The sequence below is a fragment of the Carcharodon carcharias genome, chromosome 12, assembly GCF_017639515.1.
Source record: "Carcharodon carcharias isolate sCarCar2 chromosome 12, sCarCar2.pri, whole genome shotgun sequence".
In the NCBI taxonomy this organism is placed as follows: domain Eukaryota; kingdom Metazoa; phylum Chordata; class Chondrichthyes; order Lamniformes; family Lamnidae; genus Carcharodon; species Carcharodon carcharias.
In genome coordinates, this window is record NC_054478.1 from 17,094,828 (window position 1) to 17,118,130 (window position 23,303).

Genomic DNA, 23,303 nt, shown 5'->3' on the forward strand with positions numbered 1-23,303 from the left:
GACCAAGAAACCATTGCTGATTGTCATAAAAAAAACCCATCTGGTTAACTATTGCCCTTAGGGGAAGGAAATCTGCTGTCCTAACCTGGTCACCTACGTGTGACTCCAGATCTATGATAATGTGGTTGACTCTTAAAATGCCCGCTGAACAAGTGCAATTATGGATGGGCAATAAATGCTGGCCTAGCCAGCGACACCCAAATCCCGTGAACAAATAAAAAAAATCATTGTACTGAGCAGCAATGCGACATTTTGGAATTCAATGCTAGAGTAGCAATGCAGCATGCTGTAACTCAATGCACCAAGCAGCATGCTGTAACTCAATGCACCGAGCAGGGATGCAGCATGCTGTAGCTCAATGCACCGAGCAGAATGCTGTAACTCAATGCACTGAGCAGGGATGCAGCATGCTGTAACTCAATGCACCAAGCAGCGGTGCAGCAAGCTGTAACTCAATGTGCCGAGCAGCGGTGCAGCATGCTGTAACTCAATGCACCGAGCAGGGATGCAGCATGCTGTAGCTCAATGCACCGAGCAGGGATGCAGCATGCTGTAGCTCAATGCACCGAGCAGGGATGCAGCATGCTGTAGCTCAATGCACCAAGCAGGGATGCAGCATGCTGTAGCTCAATGCACGAAGCAGCGATGCAGCATGCTGTAACTCAATGCGCCAAGCAGCAATACAGCATGCTGTAACTCAATATGCTGCAACACTGCACACCTGTGGCTTTTTTTTAGGTTTCACTTTTCTGGGTGGACAGGGGTTTAAAATTAAAGAACAAATTTTCATCTTATGTCCAGTTTGAATTCAGGAGCCGTTCCAAGTCGCTATTAGATGTTACCGTTCTGTCGATAAATTTAAAATATAGTTGCATGTCCTCCTCCCAATTCAGTGGCTTCTTCTCAAATACTGGTTTGGGATCCTCTTCATCTGCAAAAGTTCAGAAGCAAAGGAAAGTTCCTTAAATCAATAATCTAAAACTCTCCTGTAAATCCAATTGAAGGCACAATAAGTGATGGACCCCGGTGAATTATGTGGATACTGTGCCAATCAAAAGAAGTGGGATAAGCTGTGCAGCATTACTGGAGGTTAATAAGGTGGTTATGGAGATGGGTAAGGGTAGGGAATGTTGTTTGCAGGGGGAGGTGGACCATGGTTGAATGATAGCATACGCCTTGCTTCTGTATCCCTTAATACACCGACCTAACAAAAACCTATCAGTCTGAAATCTTCAGTTAACCCCTAGCCTCAACAGTTTATTGTGGGAGAAAGAGAGTTCCTTTATGTGAAGAAGTGCTTCCTGACATCACCCCCGAATGGCCTAGCTCGAATTTTAAGGTTGTTTTGGGCTCCCCGAACAGGGGAAATAGTTTCTGTTTTTACCCAACAGCTGTAAAAAAAATCACCCTGAAACACCCTGATTGTATCACCTCTTAATCTTCTATATGCAATAGGATATGAGTCTGCAACTTTCCTTCATAATTTAATCCTATCCGCCCTATGGTGTTATCTTGGTGAATCTGTGCTGTACCCCACCCAAGACCAGCATATCTTTCCTGAGGTTGGTTCCCAGAACTGGACACCGTTACTCCAGACATGGTCTAACTAGAGCCTTATACTTCCACCCACTCTATCTTCCGCCCCCTTATATTCCAGTCCCTTAAAATGAAGTCCAACATTCTAATAGCCCTTTAAATGATGTTTTGTATCTGTCCACTAGCTTTTAATGATTTCTGTCTACAGAATCCTAAATCTTTCTGCTCCTCCATAGTTCCTAGTTTCTCGGCATTTAACGCGAGCTTGTTTGGTTGAACAGCCATTTCTGACTCAACATGTTTGATGATAACCCAAACCTTGACCAATACACTTGTGGTTCATGGTACTGGTGGATAGCTGTGTTATGTTTGAAAGAGCCACTTTGTTCATGTGGTGGAGTGCTGCGATCCCTTAAGTCCACTTAAATGGGAACCCCACCATGTTAAACATTCACCCCTTCCACCAATGCGGCTGTAGGGTGTACCACCTAAGATGCAATACAACAACATATCAAGACTTCTTTGACAGCACCTTCCCAATCTGCCCTCTCAGGTGGATGCAGCAGATTACACGGCACTATTTCAAAGAGCAGGGGAAACCTCGCGATTGGGGTGTGGGGGGGGGGTTCCTCGTCAATAATTACCCCTCAACCAAATTCACTAAAAACAGATTATCTGGTTACCACCATACTGCTGCTTGTGGGAACTTGCTGGGTGTAAATTGGCTGCTGTGATTCCTACATTAACTTTAAAAATTACATGGTGGCTGTAAAGCGCTTTGGGACATCCTGAGATTGTGAAAGGCGCTATAGAAATGCAAGGTCATTCGATCTAATGAAGCATCACGTGGCATCTAATCAGGAGAATGGTGGGCATTGAGCAGGAAGATAAGTTGTTGAAGGGGTAAGCTTTTCAATGGATGCAAGGAGGTAACATGATTGAGGGGCTTGGGGGGATTTTGAGACTGGACATAGCAACAATTGATTCTGTCACTATTAGAGGAGAGCAGGAAGGGTTGATAATGGAGCTCCATATCAATGTAGCCCTCTTCCTCTAGTTGGCGTACTTTGTGTAATACATAATGTTTGTAAGGCAAAACCACGGATTATAGAATAGAATTTTACAGCACAGGAGGCCATTCAGCCCAACATGCTTGTGCTGGCTCTTTAAAGATGCTATCTAATTAGTCTCACTTCACAGCTTTTTCCCCTTGGCCCTGCAAATTAGTCCTTGTCGAATACAAGCCCAATTGCCTTTTGAAAGTTCTTTTGGAATCTGCTTCCACTGCCCTTTCAATTAGTGAGCTCCAGATGTCAGCAGCTCTCTGAGTGAAGAAATTTCACTATCCCCTCCAACAGTGTAGCATGTATAATAGTCACAGTACCTGTTTGTCTCACGTGAGGTATCTGGGTCAGCACCATTGTAACTGGGGAGCCCACTTGCACTCTGCTTGTTAAATGTCTACAAGAGGAATGGAATGCACAGAGGAATCAATGAGGAATGAACAGTGTCAATGTCAAACTAGCAGAAACAGCAACATGGTTTAAAAAAAAAGGCCCAAGATGTTTCATAGGAGCTTTGTTGACACTGAGGCACATAAGGAGTCATTAGAACAGGCTAAAAAGGAGGGAATTAAAGAGAGTCTTTAAAGAGGTAAAGAACACGAGGTGTTTAGAGGAAGAAATCTAAAAAGTAAGGCAATGGTGGAGCGATAGAAATTGGAGATGTGCAGGAGGTCAGAATTACGCATATAACTAGGTTTCTTCATCCATGCAGGACAGAGGCCTTGCAGCCCATCATGTCTATGTTGTCCCTTTGATAGGGTTATCCAGTTAAGCTCACTTCCCTGCTCTTCCCCTATATTCCAGGCATTCAAGGGGAGCCAGTGACATACTGATAATGTCAGTGGACTAGTAATCCAGAGGCCCAGGCTAATGCTCTGGGAATAAAAACAAAATAATGCAGTTGCTGGAAATCTGAAATACAAACAGAAAATGCTGGAAAATCTCAGCAGGTCTGGCAGCATCTGTGGAGAGAAGAATAGAATTAATGTTTCGAGCCTGTATTGACTTCTCTTTAGCTCTGAAGAAGAGTCATCTGGACTCGAAACATTAACGCTGTTTCTCTCTCCACAGCTGCTGTCAGACCTGCTGAGTTTTTCCAGCATTTTCTATTTTTAATGCTCTGGGGACGTGGGTTCAAATTTCACCATGCCAGTTGGTGAATTTAAAATTAAACTAGTAAGATTTGGAATTAAAAGCTACTCTCAGGAATGGTGACTATAAAAGCATCTTCATTCACTCAGTTGTATCAAACTCCTACAAAGTCACAAAGGAATGAAACTGGACAGACCACTCAGCATTGACCCAGGCACCAGAAACAATCACAGCAATCTCAGCCCTATCGATCCTGCAAAGTTCTCCTGACCAACATCTGGGGGCTTGTACAAACATTGGGAGAGCTGTCTCACAAATGAGTCAAGCAACAGCCTGACATCATACTCACTGAGTCATACCTTACAGGTAATGTGCCAGACACCACCCTGGGTATGTCCTGTCCCATTAGCAGGACAAGCCCACCAGAGGTGGCAGCACAGCGGTATACAGTTCGGAGGGAATTGCCCTGGGCGTCCTCAACATCGATTCCGGACCCCTTGAAGTCTCATGGCATCAGGTCAAACATGGGCAAGGAAACCTCCTGCTGATTACCATGTACCACCCTCCCTCAGCTGATGTATCAGTGCTCCTCCATGTTGAACACCACTTGGAAGAAGCGCAAAATGTGGCATGGACACAGAATGTACTCTGGGTGGGGGACTTCAATGTCCATCATCAAGAGTGGCTCAGTGGCACCACTACTGGCTGAGCTGGCCGAGTCCTAAAGAACATAGCTGGGTCTGCGTCAGGTCGTGTGGGAACCAATAAGAGAAAAAACCTACTTGACCTCACCCTCACCGATCTATCTGTCACAGATGCATCTGTCCATGATAGCATCAGTAGGAATAACCACCAAACCGTCCTTGTGGAGTTGAAGTCCAAACTTCACATTGAGGATACCTTCCAATGTGTTAAGTGGCACTACCACCATGTTAGATGGGATAGATTTAGAACAGAAGTAGCAACTCAAAATTGGACATCCATAAGATACTGTGGGCCATTAGCAACAGCAGAATTGAGCTCAACCAAAATGTGTAACCTCACAGCCATCATATTCCACACCCTACCCTTCCCATCAAGCCGGGTCAATGAAGAGTGCAGGAGGGCATGCCAGTAGCAGCACCAGGCATACCTAAAAATGAGGTGCCAACTGGGTGAAGTATAATACAGGACTACTTACATGCTAAACAGTGGAAGCAGCAAGTGATAGACAGAGCTAAATGATCTCACAGCCAAGGGATCAGATCTAAGATCTGCAGTCCTGCCACATCTGGTAGTGGATGGTGGTGGACAATTAAACAATTCACTGGATGAGGAGGGTCCACAAATATCCCCATCCCCAATGATGGGGAAGCCCAGCACAGCAGTGCAAAAGATAAGGTTGATTCATTTTAAACCATCATCAGCCAGAAATGCATCTCTGCCTCCTCCGGAGGTCCACAGCATCATAAATGGTAGCCTTCAGCCAATTCGATTCACTCCACATGACACTGCACAGGATACTGCAAAGACCATATGTCCTAACAACATTCTGCCAGTAGTACTGAAGATTTGTGTTCCAGAACTAGCCATGTCCCTAGCCAAGCTGTTCCAGTACAGCTACAACACTGGCATCTACCCAGCAATGTGGAAAATTGCCCAGTTATGTCCAGTACGCAAAAAGCAGGACCAATTCAACCAGGCCAATTACTGCCCAATCAGTCTTTCCTCGATCATGAGTAAACTAATGGAAGGTGTCATCGACCATGCTACCAAGCAGTACTTACTTAGCAATAAATGCCCAGTTTGGGTTCTGCCAGGGCCACTCAGCTCCTGACCTCATTACAGCCATGGTTCAAACATGCACAAAAGAGCTGGACACCAAGGTGAGGGGAGAGCGACTGCTCTTGACATCAAGGCTGCATTTGACTGACTGTGACATCAAGGAGACCCAGCAAAACTGAAATCAATGGGAATCGGGGGGAAAACTCTCCACTGGCTGGAGTCATACCTAGCACAAAGGAAGATGGTTGTGGAAGAGGTTATTCATCTTAACTCCAGGACATCACTGCAGGAGTTCCTCAGGGCAGTGCCCTTGGCTCAACTATCTTCAGCTGCTTCATCAATAACCTTCCCTCCATCACAAGATCAAAAGTGGGGATATTCACTGATAATTTGCGCAATGTTCAACACCATTTGCAACTCCTCAGATACTGAAGGAGTCTGTGTCCATATGCAGCAAGACTTAGACAACATTCAGGCTTAAGCTATGTGGCAAGTTAATCTCATGCCACACAAGTGCCAGGCAATGACCATCTCCAACAAGAGAGTATCTAACCATTGCCCCTGATGTTCAATGGTATTACCATCACTGAATCCCCCACGATCAACATCCTGGGGGTTACCATTGACCAGGAACTGAACTGGACTAGCCATATAAATACTGTGGCTGGAAAAGCAGGTCAGAGGCTAGGAATCGTGCAATGATAGCTCACCTCCTGACTCCCCAAAGCCTGTTCACCATCTATAAGGCACAAGTCAGGCATATGACGGAATACTCTGCATTTGCCTGGCTGAGTGAAGCTTCCACAACACTGAAGAAGCTTGACATCGTCCAGGACAAAGCAGCCCACTTGAATGGCACCACATCCACAAACATCCACTTCCTCCACCAGCGATGAACAGTAGCAACAGTGTGTACCATCTACAAGATGCACTGCAGGAATTCACCAAGGCTCCTAAGACAGCACCTTCCAAACCCATGACCACTACCATTTAGAAGGACAAGGGCAGCAGATAGATGGGAACACCACCACCTGTTCCCCTCCAAGTCACTCACCATCCTGACTTGGACATAGATCATCATTCCTTCACTGTTGCTGGGTCAAAATCCTGGAACTCCCTCCTTGACAGCTCTGTGGATGTATCTACACCACATGGACTGCAGCAGTTCAAGAAGGCAGCTCATCCCCACCTTCTCAAGGGCAACTAGGGATGAGCAATAAATGCTGGCTCAGCCAGAAAAGCCCACATCCCGTGAATGAATTTTTAAAAAGTCTCCTGATTCCCCAAAGCCTGTCTATCATGTACAAGGCACAAGTCAGGAGTGTGATGGAACATTCTCCACTTGCCTGGATGAGTGCAGCTGCAACAACACTCAAGAAGCTTGACACCATTCAGGACAAAGCAGCCCCACCTGAGTGGCCTCCCCATCCATCATATTAAACACTCACTCCCTCCACCACAAACACACAGTGGCAGCAGTGTGTACCATATACAAGAGGTGCTGCAGCTAACCGGCAATGCTCCTTCGACAGCACTTTCCAAATCCGTTACATCTACCCTTGGATTCTAGAAGGACATTGGCAGAAGATGCATGGATACACCACCAGCTGCAAATTTCACTCCAAGTCACACACCATCCCGACTTGGAACTATATCGCCATTCCATCACTGTCACTGGGTCAAGATCCTGGAACTCCCTCCCTAACAGCACTTTGGGTATACCTACGCCGCATGGACTGCAGCGGTTCAAGAAGACCACTCACCACCACCTTCTCAAGGGCAGTTAGGGGTGGGCAATAAATGCGAGCGTAGCCAGTGAGGCCCACATCCTGTGAAAGAATAAATAAACAAAAAACTGCTGCAAACCCTTCTTTGGATCAATCTTCCAATTGCACGCTCTGATGTGAAATCTGGGAACACTGGCCAGTAAATCGGGAACACCATCAGAGAGTGGGAGATCGTGGCACACATGTGTCCTGTTGTCATTCACACCACCTCCCTCTCGCTGCGACCTCACCCACGGAGAAGGACAGCAGCACCTCCTCATTCTCCTCTGAGGTAACACAGAGCCTGAGTTGGACAGGTGTCCTTGTACCTTCACCATCCTTATTCAGAATATGGGAATTTCCCACAACACCACAACCTCACGGTAACTTGTGACAGGTGCCAAATAAGGTGTTTGACCACATCCTCAGGATAAATAATAGTGTATTCCCATTGGATCTTCTATGATAGAAGAGTTTAATCAGAACATTTATCTTTGTACACCCCACAGCTTTTTAATCATATTAGAGTATTCAGAGAATAGAAACAGGCCATGGACAACAGGACCATGCCAGTATTTACATGCCACATGAGTTTTCCCCTGCTCCTACTTCAACTGACCTTGAAATATATCCTATTCCTTTCATATGTTTAACTAGCTTCCCTTTAAATGCATCAGTGCTACTTGCCTCAACTACTCCTTGTGGTGGCGAATTCCACATTCTCACCACCCTCTGGGTAAAACCGTTTCCCCTGAATTCCCTATTGGATTATTAAGTGACTATTTTATATTTATGGCCCCTAGGTTTAGTCTCCTCCATAGTAGGAACATCTCTATGTTTCTCCTATCAATCCCTGTCATCATTTTAAAGATCTCTTTTAGGCCACATATCTCTTTTCTTTTCTTTATTCTTTCATGGGATGTTGGTGTTGCCGGCAAGGCCAGCATTTGTTGCCCATCCCTAATTGTCCTTGAACTGAGTAGCTTCACTTCACTTGCTAGGCCATTTCAGAAGGTAGTTAAGAGTCAACCACATTGCTTTAGGTCTGGAGTCATATGTAGGCCAGACCAGGTAAGGGCAGCAGATTTCCTTTTCTAAAGGACATTTGTGAACCAGATGGGATTTCACAATAATCGATGAAAGTTTCAAGGTCACCATTACTGAGACTAGTTTTACTTCCAGATTTTTTAATTGAATTTACATTCCACCAGCTGATGGTGGAATTTGAACCCATGTCCCCAGATCATTAGCCCAGGACTCTGGATTACTAGTCCTGTGACATTATGCCACCATCTCTCCACAAGAGGGGTGATTTAAGAGAAAAGAACCCCAGCCTGTTCAGTTTTGCCCAATAGTCATTACCTCTCAATTTTATTATCATCCTTGTGAATATTTTTTACAATATTGCCAATTGCCTGGGCCCTAAGCTCCCCGTCTCCTTTTAGACCCTCCTTAAAATCTACCTCTTTGGCCATGCTTTTGGTCGCTCATCCTAATTTTATGGGATGATGGGTGGTCCCTGGCAAGGCCAGCGCTTCTTGCCCATCCCTCATCCAAGCCCCACAACCCACTGAGTCAGGGCAAAGAGTGCCACCAATTAAGCCCAGTTGGTTTTTACATGGAGTACTGGAACCCCAGATTCATACATAGACATGAAGAAGCAATTAATTCAACATTAAACATTCAGTATTGTGCCGAGGTTCTCTGTTGGTGCTACAATGGGTCTTGGGCACCCAAACTAGCAAATAAATAAATGTTAAAACATGGTGGGGCTGCTCCAGTGCTCACCCATCCGGCAGGAAGTTGCACTGCCAGCTCATGGGACCATTTTCCTCTGAGTGAACTGTCCTTTGGATGCCCAAAACATCCTTTTCTTCCTTTCCAATTTTCATCATTCTGTGCCCCAGATCCATCTGTTGAAAAGAAAAAAAATTCACAGGACAAGGAATTCATCAGAAGTCCGGTAGTTGATGTTGCCCAAGACCCATGGGATTATTTGAGGATACCAGACAATCGGATGGTTCAACACATGTCAGGAAATAAAGTCCTGCACGTACGTAGCATCTTTTGTGACCCTAGGACATCCCAAAGTGCTTTACATTAGCAGCAAAGCCACTATTGTGATTTGGTAAACATGGCAAACTCCCATAAACAGCAATATCGATGAACATCCGATAATGTGTTTCATTATTTGTTGTCAGTTGACACCAGGAAGAACACCCCTTCTGTTCTCAAAATAATGCCGGGCCGTGTTCCACCTGAGAAGGCAGATGGGGCCTTCGGTTTAACGGCTTACGTGCTGTTAACAGTGCAACACTCCTCTGGTACTGCACAGGGAATGCCAGTTTAAATTTGGTGTCCAAGTCTCTGGAATGGGATTATGAACCCAGCACCTTTTGACTCAGAGGCAAGGGTGCCAACCACGGGTGACACATTGTACAATCACAGGTACATAGAGGGAGGTAAAATGTAAACTGCTTGAAAACGTACAGCATGGGAGAAGACCATTGGGCCCATCATGCTGTACTGCCTCTGACTGAAATAGCTATCCAATTAATCTCACTGCCCTGCTCTTTATCTGTAGCACCGCCTAAAATCAGACGAGACTTTACAGGTGACTTTTGTTCAGTCAGAACATTATTTTATTTTATTGTGAGTTCCCACCTCTCCCCCCTTCCTCCCCTGACAGTTTCACTCCAAGCAGGGGTGGGGGGCGGGGGTGGTGGTGGTGGGGGAGGGTGGATTGGGGGGGGCGGCGGGGGTGGCCGGGCTGGGCAGGGGGGAGCCACGGAGTTTACTGAAACTCAAAGTCAGATTGGTTGTGACATTTAAAAATCTCTGGTAACCCATGCTTCCCTCCACCCTCACTCTGCCAATTAAAGGACCCCAGACTCGGTACTTACGTATGTGGAAGGGGAAAGTTTCATTTCAGTGTCAAAAGAGAGGAAGACCATGTTGTCAGGGACCTTGTTTCGTTGGGCTAGAATTCGTAAAAGGATCAGGTTACTGGCCTCCGACACAAACCCATTCATCTCCTCCAGCTTGAAGATCAAAGTCTTGGATTTCACATTCTGATCAAACAACATAAGAGAGTGTTTAACATGGAATTGTATTACACTTAAGTACCTTGAGCCTACAGCACAGAAACAGGCCATTCAGCCCAACTGGTCTCTGCTCCAGATGAGCCTCTTCCCATTCATTTTCATCTCTCCCATCAACGTATTCCTTACTCCTAAGGTGTTTATCTAGCTTCCCCTTAAATGTACCTCTGCTTATCGCCTCAACCACTCCTTTTGGTAGCGAGTTCCACATTCTCACCACTCTCTCGGTAAAGAAATTTCTCCTGAATTCCCTATTGGTTTAAGTAGAGACTATCTTATATTTATAGCACTTGTTGTGATCTCCCCTACAAGGGCAGTCATCCTCACTCTTAATACTTCCAGCCTTTCCTGATAAGCATACCCTCTCAGTGTCTTGGGAGTAGCAAAAGAGGAATTTGCATCCTGCAGTAATCTGTTGTACTGAGTGGTCCTGAACGTCCTGCAAATGAATGCAAAGTTCAGAGTAGCATTGAGCCCTTACAGTCCCAGCTTCAGTCTGTGGTTGCTTTGAGTTTGTTGACCTCATCTTTGAGGGATATTCTAATTTGGTCTCGGTATCTGTGGCTGTGAAGGGTATTAGTCTTTTCTTTGTAATTTATTCTCGGTATCAGGGAGATGCGGGCAAGGCCGGCCTTTATTCTCTAGTCCTGGTTTGCCTTCGAAAAGATGGTGGTGACCTCTCTTCTTGAACTGCTCTCCCTTTCAGGACATTCCAAAGTTCCTTACAACCAATTGAGTCCTTGTTTGAAGTGTAATCACTGTTGTAAGGTAGGAAACAAGGCAGCCAATTTTCGCACAGCAAACTCTCAAAAACTACAATGTGACAATGACGTCTGTCTTTTAATGATGTTAATTGAGGGACATATATTTACCCAGGACACTGCAGGGGGAACTCCCTCCTCCTCTTCAAAATAGTGGCTGTGGGATGTTTTATACCCATCAAGAGGGCAGATGGGACCTTGGTTTAAAGTCTCACTTGCATGACGGCTCCTCCAACTGTGCAGCACTCCCTCAGTGCTCATTGTGTCAGCCTGGATTGTGTGCTCAAATCTCTGGATTGGAGGTAGTTTTGCCAGTGTCTGGGATATGGTCGGTGGTCTCTTAGCAGGTGCAGCCAATTGGATGCGCTGATCATTGGCCACACTGACATGCCTTTCAGGCTGTACCACTGGGAGCAGCCTACTGTGACTGGGCTGCTTTCAGACAAGCGTGCAACATTACTTGAGAGGGTAGGTAGGGAGAAACTATTTCCTTGGTTGGAGGGAATTAGAACAAGGAGACACAGCCTTAAAAATAGAGCTAGGCCATTCAGGGGTGACATCTGGAACTCTCTTCCACAGAATATCTTGCCCCCATTCCCAGCAGTCCTCAATTTTCACTGGCATGGGGAAGGGTGCAGGTAGCCCTCGCCCTGCAGCCCCAACCTGGCCAACTTCCTTGTGGAAGGCATCTCCTAGCCCCCCCACAACTTCCATACAGTCGGGCCAGCTTCTCCATGACTCGGGTTCACGGCCCCTCGGAGGAGTCGTGACCCACAGTCTGGATTCAGGAACATTTTGAAAGGTAACTTCAAAAGGCCTTACCCATTCCCACATGTCCTGTCTATTCCAACTCACAGCTAACTCATGCCTTCCACCCACTCCCATGGTCCCTTATATCCCCCATGCCAACTCATGCCCCACACCCCCATGGCCCTTTATTGCCCCAATACCAACTCGATACCAACATGCCATCCCACCCACCCCAATGGCCCCTTATACCCTGCATGCCAACTCATGGCACTTCCATGTCCATTCACCCAGTATACACTATGTACAGGATGAATGAACCTTATTGTGACAATGGCATGTGTGAAACTGCTTAAAAATCCATTTATAATTTTTTAAAAAATAAAATGGTGTTCCTATAGCCCTATAAGAGTGTCAGTCAACCAGACCATTAAAGTATCAATAACAGAAGCTTTAAGCATTTGATAACTCTTAATCTTGAGCAAATAAACATTGATAGGTTGGCAAGAGAGATCACAGAAAAATAACTTATTGTAACCTCATTGAGATGTCAATCAAGCAAAGTGAACAGTTCTCTCCAGCTGCGTAAACAGAGTTGCAAGTCTGGGCTCTCAGCTGAAATTTCCCAGCTCAGCAGATGCACCTTAGTAGTGAAAATCTGGGCCAATGTTTCAGGCCAGGGACTTAGAATGTTGTTTGGTAAGAGTATTGAAGAGTAATAACCAAGAGTACATAGTACACATCAGCCATGAAATCATCTAACTGAATGCACGGAACAGGATGAATGGACTGAATGACCTTTTCTTACTTTCATCTTCCTGCTTGTAGTCAAGTAGTCACATATCTATTGCTCTCTGCTGTCCCTACTTTCTCTGGAGTTAGAAGCCTCCACAGGCACTGAGCCTCTGTCAGAGAGGGAATGCTCATCTCTGCCTGCAGATGTGGAAATGAGGGATATGAGTGTATCTCTCCAGCAGCCTGACCCAGTATGGCCAAACCTCAAAGACACAATTCCCCACTAATTGACCTCAGCCTAACCAGAAATAGTCTGTGATCCCTGGCTCCTTCCTACATATAACGGTTAGACTTTGTGAACTTTAAAGGGCCACAAATACTCCATCTAAATAATCCAATTGCCTGGACGAATGATCCAGAGTCATGTGTTCAAATCCCTCCAAGGCAGCTGAATTAATTTTAAAAATCTAGAATGAAAAGCTAGTATCAATAAAGGTGAGCATGAAGCTACCGGCTTGTTATAGAAACCCATCTGGTTCACTGATGTCCCTTAGGGAAGGAAAGCTCCCACCCTTACCCGGTCTGACCTACATATGACTCCAGACCCCAGCAATGTGGTTGACTCTCAGCTGCCCTCAGAAATGGCCTAGGAAAGCAACTCAATTGTGTTCAAGAAGGTGTCCCACTAGCATCTTCATTCAGGGCAATTTTTTTTTATTCATTCATGGGATGTGGGCTTCGCTGGCTGGGCCAGTGTTTATTGCCCATCCCTAATTGCCCTTGAGAAGGTGGTGATGAGCTGCCTTCTTGAACCGCTGCAGTCCATGTGGTGTAGGTACATTAACAGTGCTGTTAGGAGGGGAGTTCCAGGATTTTGACCCAGCGACAGTGAAGGGACGGCGATATATTTCCAACTCAGGACGGTGAGTGTCTTGGAGGAGAACTCCCAGGTGGTGGTGTTCCCATGTGTCTGCTGCCCTTGACCATCTAGATGGCAGTGGTCGTGGGTTTGGAAGGTGCAGTCGAAGGAGCCTTGGTGAATTCCTGCAGTGCATCTTGTAGATGGTACACACTGCTGCTACTGTGTGTCAGTGGTGGAGGGAGTGAATATTTGTGGATGGGGTGCCAATCAAGCAGGCTGATTTGTCCTGTACGGTGTCAAGCTTCTTGAATGTTCTGGGAGCTGCACTCATCCAGGCAAGTGGGGAGTATTCCATCACACTCCTGACTTGTGCCTTGTAGATGATGAGCAGACTTTGGGGAATCAGGAGATGAGTTACTTGTCGCATGATTCCTAGTCTCTGACCTGCTCTTGTAGCCTCAGTGTTTATATGGCTAGTCCAGTTCAGTTTCTGGTCAATTGTAACCCCCAGGATGTTGATAGTGGGGGATTCAGTAATGGTAATGCCATTGAACATCAAGGGACAATGGTTAGATTCTCTCTTGTTGGAGATGATCATTGCCTGACACTTGTGTGGCATGAATGTCACTTGCCACTTGTCAGCCCAAGCCTGGATATTGTCCAGGTCTTGCTGCATTTGAACATGGACTTCTTCAGTATCTGAGGAATCGCGAATGGTGCTGAACAATGTGCAATCATCAGCGAACATCCCCACTCCTGACCTTATGATGGAAGGAAGGTTATTGATGAAGCAGCTGAAGATGGTTTGGCTGAGGACACTACCCTGAGGAACTCCTGCAGTGATATCCTGGAGCTGAGATGACTGACCTCCAACAACCACAACTATCTTCCTTTGTGCTAGTTATGAATCCAACCAGCAGAGAGATTTCCCCCTGATTCCCATTGACTCCAGTTTTGCTAAGGCTCCTTGATGCCATACTCGGTCAAATGCTGCCTTGATGTTAAGGGCAATCACTCTCACCTCATCTTGGGAGTTCAGCTCTTTTGTCCATGTTTGAACCAAGGCTGTAATGAGGTCAGAAGCTGAGTGGCCCTGGTGGAATCCAAACTGGGCATCAGTGAGCAGGCAATTACTAAGCAAGTGCTGCTTGATAGCAGTGTTGACGACCCCTTCCGTTACTTTACTGATGATCGAGAGTAGATTGATGGAGCAGTAATTGGCCGGGTTGGATTTGTCCTGCTTTTTGTGTACAGGGCATACCTGGGCGATTTTCCACATAGCCGGGTAGATGCCAGTGTTGTAGCTGTACTGGAACAGCTTGGCTTAGGGTGTGGCAAGTTCTGGAGCACAAGTCTTCAGTACTATTGCCGGAAAACAGGGCCCATAGCCTTTGCAGTATCCAGTGCCTTCAGCCATTTCTTGATACCACGTGGAGTGAATCGAATTGGCTGAAGACTGGCATCTGTGATGCTGGGGACCTCCGGAGGAAGCCGAGATGGATCAACCGCTCAAGCACTTCTGGCTGAAGATTGTTGCGAATGCTTCAGCCTTATCTTTTGTACTGATGTGCTGGGCTCCTCCATCATTGAGGATGGGGATATTTGTGGAGCCTCCTCCTCCAGTGAGTTATTTAATTGTCCACCACCATTCACGACTGGATGTGGAAAGAGGGATCGCTTAGCTCTGTCTATCACTTGCTGCTTATGCTGTTTGGCATGCAAGTAGTCCTGTGTTATAGCTTCACCAGGTTGCCACCTCATTTGTAGGTATGCTGCTCCTGGCATGCACTTCTACACTCTTCATTGAACCAGGGCCATGAGGTTACAGATTGTGTTTGAGTACAATTCTGCTGCTGCCCTACAGTGCCTCATGGATGCCCAGTCTTGAGTTGCTAGATCTGTTTGAAATAAATATCCCATTTACCACACAACATGATGGCGAGTATCCTCAATGTGAAGGCAGCCTTCGTCTCCACAATGACTGTGTGGTGGTCACTCCTACTGATACTGTCATGGACAGATACATCTGCAGCAGGCAGGTTGGTGAGGATGAGTTTTTTCCCCTCACTCAACCAGCTACGTCATTTAAGACTTGGCCAGTACTGGTGCTACCGAGCCACTCTTGGTGAAGTCCTCCACCCAGAGTATATCCTGAGCCCTCAGTGCCGTGGCGGGATTTGAACCGGGTCCCTGGAGCATTACTCTGGGTCTCTGGATTGCTAGTGGTGGTCAACATGGAGGAGCATTGATTCATCAGCTGAGGGACGGAGGGCAGTATGTGCAGGAGGTTTCCTTCCTCATGTTTAACCTGATGCCATGAGCCTTCATGGGGTGCAGAGTTGATGTTGAGGACCCCCAGGGCTCCTCCCTCCTGACTATATAACACAGTGCCACCACCTCTGCTGGTTTCCAGTTTCATTCCTTTTTTTTTGTTACAACTTGAGTCATTCATTTCAGAGCGCAGTTAAGAGTCAACCACAGTCACATGTAGGCTAGGTAAGGACAATAGATTTCTTTCCCTAAGGGGGGCATTAGTGAACCAGATCTCAACGGTTTCCTGGTTGTCATTAGACTAACAATTCCAGATTTTTTATTCAAATTCCACCATCTGCCAAGGCAGGATTTGAAACCGGGTCCCCACAGCATTACCCCAGGTCTTTGGATTGCTAGTCCAGCGACAACACCACTGTACCATCACCTCCTCTTATTAAGGATGGATGATAAATGCTGACCTTGCCAATGTTGCTCACATCTGTGAATGAATATGAAAACCTCAGCATCAGTCATATTTTATGCGATTAATACTCCTATCCTTTTGGAACAGTGAATTCTTTGGCTTTCAATGCTGGGACACTTTCACATGTTACCACAGCTCATCCTTGCATGTGCCTACCTGTCCAGATGTGATTTCGTTCGTCACAACATAACCATCGTCTCCTTTTTTCATGTTTGTCTTCCTCACCAGAGGTTGTTCCTTCAGCTGTACCAAAACACACACAGGTGAGAGAATTGCTGTCAACCTCTACCAATCCCACGCCGGCCTCCTGAGACACACGTAATGCTTTAGAGGCAAAAGTCTCAAAAGTATGAAAATCAGAGAAAGGGCGCAGAAAACTACATCCAATCTGAAAATTTACCTCACTGAACAATTAAACTCTTGAGTCACTGACAGTAACATCATAGGAGCCATAGTGGTCTCGTTCCAGAGACCTGAGTACAAAAAGCAAGGTTGACACTCAAGCGCAGTATTGAGGGAGTGTTGCACTGTCGGAGGTGCTGTCTTTCAGAGGAGACATCATACCGATGCCCATTCTGCCCTTTCGGTTGGATATAAAAAAATCTATGACCTCTATTTTAAAGAAGAGTTGGGGAGCTCTCCCCAGTCTCCTGGGTCAATATTCATCCTTAATCCACATCACTATCACCGATTTTCTGATCAATATCACATTGCTATTTGTGGGAGCTTGCTGTGCACAAGTTGGCTGCTGCTTTGCCTCCATTACAACAATGACTACACTTCAAATGTACTTCATTGGCTGTAAAGTGTTTCGACACATCTGGTGGTCATGAAAGGTGCTGTATGAAGGCAAGCCTTTCTTTCTATAGGAAATTCACTAGAAAGGAAGACTTTATTACTTAAATCACTTTAAAGTCGAATTTGAAAAACTGTTATATTCTAGGAAACACAGCAGCTAACTGGTGCACAGAAAGACCACACAAACAGCAATCACCAGTTAATCTTTCTCATTGATATTGGTCAAGGGATAAATATTGATTAAGACACCAGGGATAACTAACCCCCCCCCGCACCTCCCCCCACCCACCCACCACCCCACCCCCCCCCACCCCCCCCCCACCCCCACACCCACCACCACCCTACTCTTCTTCAAATAGTGGCCATGGGATCTTTTACATCTGTCTGAGAGGGCAGACAGAGGCCTTAGTTTAGTGTCTCATCAAAAGACAGCACAGCCGACAGTGCAGCAAACCCTCAGCACTGAGGACCAGGGGAAATAATTCCTCTCTTTTGACCCTGCTGCACTGGGAGTGTCAGCTGAGATTTTTTTGCTCAAGTCTCTGGAGTAGGGGCTTGCACCCACAACCCAGAGTTACCCGCTGAGCCAAGGCTGACACCTGTAGTTGTTAGGAGCCAGAATGCAACTTGACTGTTGGAAAAATATTTCAACAGCTCATCTGGTTTTGAGTTCAATATTGATTCCAGATTGGCAGCTCTGACAAAAATGTGAGCAATTTGATTGGTTTCACAGTGTTCTCATACTTGATCAACAACATTTGGACATTTAAGCCAATCTTTCACATTTAAGATAGAGCAACTATTGGACCCAAGACATTTAATTAGAAAGAATGCCAAGCACTAAAGCTGGAAGCCTTTGCGATTGTTGCTGGAGATTTGCACACACAACTTGACAGATACGCTTAATCTATTTCAATTGGATTGCTTAGAATTTCCAGCACAGAAACAGGTTATTTGGCCTGTTGTATCTTTGATGAATGGACCACAGGAGACTCAGGTACAGGTTACGATCGTTTATTCGAGCAATTGCAAGGAGGGCACCATCTCAATGCAGCTTGAGACAGCACCCTGCTAAACTACAAGTGTTCATCATATTTATACATTATTGGTCACGTACAAGAACAGTTTCCAGATTTCGATTTCGTCAACGTATAGGTTTACATTACACAGGCAAGTCTCTGGTACAAAGGTACATGCATCATCTGACCCCACCTTCACCCAGGCAGAGACCTTCCCTCCTATCTAAGCTGGGACCATCTGTCCTTCCCCTATCTGTTGAAGAGCACACTTAATCTATGTTATTGCCATTCTCTGACTCCAGTCTAACTCCCAATCTATCATATTTACATTCCTCTTCGTCCAATATGGCCTTGCTGATGCTCGCAAGCCCTGAGAATGTGCAAGGTTCAGCATTCTCTCTGTCCCAGCCTGAACTTTAAATGTCACCAACTTAGCAATTGTGGCTTTGCATGCTGGGATATTTTAAGTCAAGTCCCTTGACCATTACTGTATTATTCCTTTATTTCCCCCTAACACAGCCCAACTAGTCCGTCTGGCGATTATGCTCCATACAAGCCACCTCCCTCCCCTCTTCATCGCATCCTATCAACAAATTGTTCCATCCCTTCACCCATTACTCCTGTGCTCACTGACCTTCACTGGTTCCCAGTCAAGCAACATCTTGCTTCTAAAATCCCTCCACGGCCTCGTCCCTCCCTATCTCTGTAATCTCCTGCAGCCCCACAACCCTCCAAGATCTCTGCGCCCCTCTAATTCTGGCCTCTTGAGCATTTTGGTTTTACTGTAATTTTACCACCTTTGGTGGCCAAGCCTTCAGTTGCCTGGGCCCCAAGCTCGGAATTCCCTCCCTTAAACCTACAGGGAGTCCTCACTTAAAGTTGTGATTGCGTTCCTGAAAATCACAACTTCAAGTGAAACGACTTTAAGTGACCCAACGCATTCCCATAGGAATCAGTGTTAAGGTGGAATTAGGTTCTTTCGGACATCTTTCACCCCGAAAAAACAATGTACAAGTTAAAATACTGTATCGTACAATTGCAAAACTGAGTACTCTAGCTGAAATAATTTGTAAATTAAAATACATCACTAAATATAAAAGAAAAACAATATACAATACTGTACAATGCAACTTTTTAAAAAATTACAGTACACTAACCTACATAACAATACTTTTACAAAAACAGAATTACCTGGAAAAACTCAGCAGGTCTGGCAGCATCAGCGGAGAAGAAAAGAGTTGACGTTTCGAGTCCTCATGACCCTTCGACAGAACTTGAGTTCGAGTCCAAGAAAGAGTTGAAATATAAGCTGGCTTAAGGTGTGTAGGGGGGGGGGGGGGTGGGAGAGAGAGAGAGAGAGAAGTGGAGGGGTGCGTTGTTGTAGGGACAAACAAGCAGTGATAGAAGCAGATCATCAAAAGATGTCAACAACAATAGAACAAAAGAACACATAGGTGTTAAAGTTGGTGATATTATCTAAACGAATGTGCTAATTAAGAATGGATGGTAGGGCACTCAAGGTATAGCTCTTGTGGGGGTGCGGAGAGCATAAAAGATTTTAAAATATTTAAAAATAATGGAAATAGGTGGGAAAAGAAAAATCTATATAATTTATTGGAAAAAAAAGGAAGGGGGAAACAGAAAGTGGGTGGGGATGGGGGAGGGAGCTCAAGACCTAAAGTTGTTGAATTCAATATTCAGTCCGGAAGGCTGTAAAGTGCCTAGTCTCCTCTACATTGGAGAGACCAAATGTAAACTGGGCGACCGCTTTGCAGAACACCTGCGGTCTGTCCGCAAGAATGACCCAAACCTCCCTGTCGCTTGCCATTTTAACACTCCACCCTGCTCTCTTGCCCACATGTCTGTCCTTGGCTTGTTGCATTGCTCCAGTGAAGCCCAACGCAAACTGGAGGAACAACACCTCATCTTCCGACTAGGCACTTTACAGCCTTCCGGACTGAATATTGAATTCAACAACTTTAGGTCTAGAGCTCCCTCCCCCATCCCCACCCCCTTTCTGTTTCCCCCTTCCTTTTTTTTCCAATAAATTATATAGATTTTTCTTTTCCCACCTATTTCCATTATTTTTAAATATTTTAAAATCTTTTATGCTCTCCCCACCCCCACTAGAGCTATACCTTGAGTGCCCTGGCATCCATTCTTAATTAGCACATTCCTTTAGATAATATCACCAACTTTAACACCTATGTGTTCTTTTGTTCTATTGTTGTTGACATCTTTTGATGATCTGCTTCTATCACTGCTTGTTTGTCCCTACAACCACACCCCCCCTCCACTTCTCTCTCTCTCTCTCTCTCTCGCTCCGCCTCCGCCCCCCACCCCCCCCCCCCCCCCCCACACACCTTAAACCAGCTTATGTTTCAACTCTTTCTTGGACTCGAACTCAAGTTCTGTCGAAGGGTCATGAGGACTCGAAACGTCAACTCTTTTCTTCTCCGCCGATGCTGCCAGACCTGCTGAGTTTTTCCAGGTAATTCTGTTTTTGTTTTGGATTTCCAGCATCCGCAGTTTTTTTGTTTTTATCTCTGTGTTTAATTGACTGCCACTGCTCTTCAAGAAATGCCTACCTCCTTGAAGAAGTTCTGTTCTTTTCTGCGACAAGATTTCCGTACCTCTTTTTTACCTTGCTCACCTTCATTGCTTTCCATTTCCCTCCTGGTGTTTGACAAGGTGTTTACTAAAACCCGCTTTCACAGCCATATCTCCTTTCTCAGTGACTGTCTCCATCTCCGACTTACCCCATGTGGATTTCAACTGAAATTCCAAACCTCATGTTTCGAACCCACCCATGATTACAGGTATCTCCGGGACATAAAACGTTTCTCGGACTGCTGTTCTCGTCACATTCTGAAATCCACACTCAGTGCCATGCGCCGCCATATGAACACACTCGACCTCTCCCTCCAGCAGCACCGCCGTACCCTTTTTCAAAGCTGCGCGTGCCCCCAGTTTCATTTTATCCTTCGGCTCAACCGACGCCTCAACAAGAAACTTTTTCTCTTTCTCTCAAGTGCTAAGGAACGCAAGCTCCAACAACTCATCGACACCAACACCCATCTAGGACCCTCCACCCCGGCCTGTCCCTCCGTCCCCACCCCATCTTCCAATCCCAACCCCAACCGTGTATTCACTATACCCCCTGACCTTCCCCTCTCCGATGCTGAACGTTCAGTGCTCAGCAAAGGACTTAGTTTCATACCCTTACGCCCTCACCTCAATGAATTTCGGGCTCGGAATGATGCTGAACTCTTCTTCCGCCGTCTTCGTCTCCGGGCTCACTTCTTTGGGCAGGAGTCCTCTCCCCGTTCAATGGATCCTTTTATCCATCTCCAATATTCTCCCTCCACCTGGACCCCTCCCTCTGGATTCTTACCTTCTCTTGATCTTTTCATTGAGAACTGTCGGCGTGACATTAGTCGTCTCAATTTCTCTGCTCCTGTCACCCATTCTAACCTGTCTCTCTCTGAACTTATTACACTCCATTCTCTCAGGTCCAACCCTGACATTGTCATCAAACCCGCTGACAAGGGTGGTGCTGTTGTTGTCTGGCGCACTGACCTCTACCTCGCGAAGGCTGAGCGTCAACTCGCAGACACTTCCTCCTACCTCTCCCTGGACCATGACCCCACCACTGAACATCAAGCCATTGTTTCCAGGACTGTCACTGACCTCATCTCCTCTGGGGATCTTCCTCCCACAGCTTCCAACCTGATAGTCGCCCAACCTCGGATGGCCCGCTTCTATCTCCTACCCAAAATCCACAAACAGAACTGCCCCGGTAGACCGATCGTCTCAGCTTGCTCCTGCCCCACAGAACTCATTTCTCGTTATCTTGACTCTCTTCTCTCTCCCCTTGTCCAGTCCCTTCCCACCTACATCCGTGATTCCTCTGACACCTTACGTCACATCACCAATTTCCAGTTCCCTGGCCCCAACCGCTTCCTCTTCACCATGGACGTCCAATCCCTCTACACCTCCATCCCCCACCAGGATGGTCTGAGGGCCCTTAGCTTCTTCCTCGAACAGAGGCCTGAACAATCCCCATCCACCACTACTCTCATCCGTCTGGCTGAAATTGTTCTCACGCTGAACAATTTCTCCTTCAACTCCTCTCACTTCCTCCAAATAAAAGGTGTGGCTATGGGTACCCGCCTGGGCCCCTTGTTCCAGTCCTACTCCGGCCCCCTTCCACAACTCTTTCTCCGGTACATCGATGATTACTTCGGTGCTGCTTCGGGCTCTCGTCGGGACTTGGAAAAATTTATTAATTTTGCTTCCAATCTCCACCCCTCCATCATTTTCACGTGGTCCATCTCTGACACTTCCCTTCCCTTCCTTGACCTCGCTGACTCAATCTCTGGTGATAGACTGTCCACCAATATCCATTACAAACCCACCGACTCCGACAGCTACCTCGACTACAGCTCCTCACACCCCGCTTCCTGTAAGGACTCCATCCCATTCTCTCAGTTCCTTCGCCTCCGTCACATCTGTTCCGATGATGCTACCTTCAAAAACAGTTCCTCTGACATGTCCTCCTTCATCCTTAACCGAGGTTTTCCACCCACGGTCGTTGACAGGGCCCTCAACCGTGTCCAGCCCATCTCCCGCGCATCCGCCCTCACGCCTTCTCCTCCCTCCCAGAAACATGATAGGGTCCCCCTTATCCTCACTTATCACCCCACCAGCCTCCGCATTCAAAGGATCATCCTCCGCCATTTCCGCCAACTCCAGCATGATGCCACCACCAAACACATCTTCCCTTCACCCCCCCTATCGGCATTCCGTAGGGATCGCTCCCTCCGGGACACCCTGGTCCACTCCTCCTTCACCCCCTACTCCTCAACCCCCTCCTATGGCACCACCCCATGCCCACGCAAAAGATGCAACACCTGCCCCTTCACTTCCTCTCTCCTCACCGTCCAAGGGCCCAAACACTCCTTTCAAGTGAAGCAGCATTTCACTTGCATTTCCCCCAACTTAGTCTACTGCATTTGTTGCTCCCAATGTGGTCTCCTCTACATTGGAGAGACCAAACGTAAACTGGGCGACCACTTTGCAGAACACCTGCGGTCTGTCCGCAAGAATGACCCAAACCTCCCTGTCGCTTGCCATTTTAACACTCCACCCTGCTCTCTTGCCCAAATGTCTGTCCTTGGCTTGCTGCATTGTTCCAGTGAAGCCCAACGCAAAGTGGAGGAACAACACCTCATCTTCCGACTAGGCACTTTACAGCCTTCCGGACTGAATATTGAATTCAACAACTTTAGGTCTTGAGCTCCCTCCCCCATCCCCACCCA

General features: G+C 46.5%; 1 protein-coding gene across 6 annotated transcripts in view; it reads right to left on the reverse strand.

Moving 5' to 3' along the window:
- The window catches only part of LOC121284844 (ciliogenesis associated TTC17 interacting protein), a 44,679-nt gene that overhangs the window by 4,096 nt on the left and 17,280 nt on the right, over positions 1–23,303 (reverse strand). For 5 of the 6 annotated variants that reach the window (XM_041200641.1, XM_041200642.1, XM_041200643.1 and 2 more), the window contains 5 exons: positions 16,322–16,408; positions 10,126–10,293; positions 9,011–9,135; positions 2,921–2,997; positions 843–931 (listed from right to left, as the gene is read on the reverse strand). In XM_041200641.1, coding sequence (XP_041056575.1) covers positions 843–931; positions 2,921–2,997; positions 9,011–9,135; positions 10,126–10,293; positions 16,322–16,408 — 546 coding nt within the window. Of the gene's footprint in view, positions 1–721; positions 932–2,920; positions 2,998–9,010; positions 9,136–10,125; positions 10,294–16,321; positions 16,409–23,303 lie in introns of all 6 variants that reach the window. The other variant, XR_005944558.1, reaches the window with a different exon arrangement.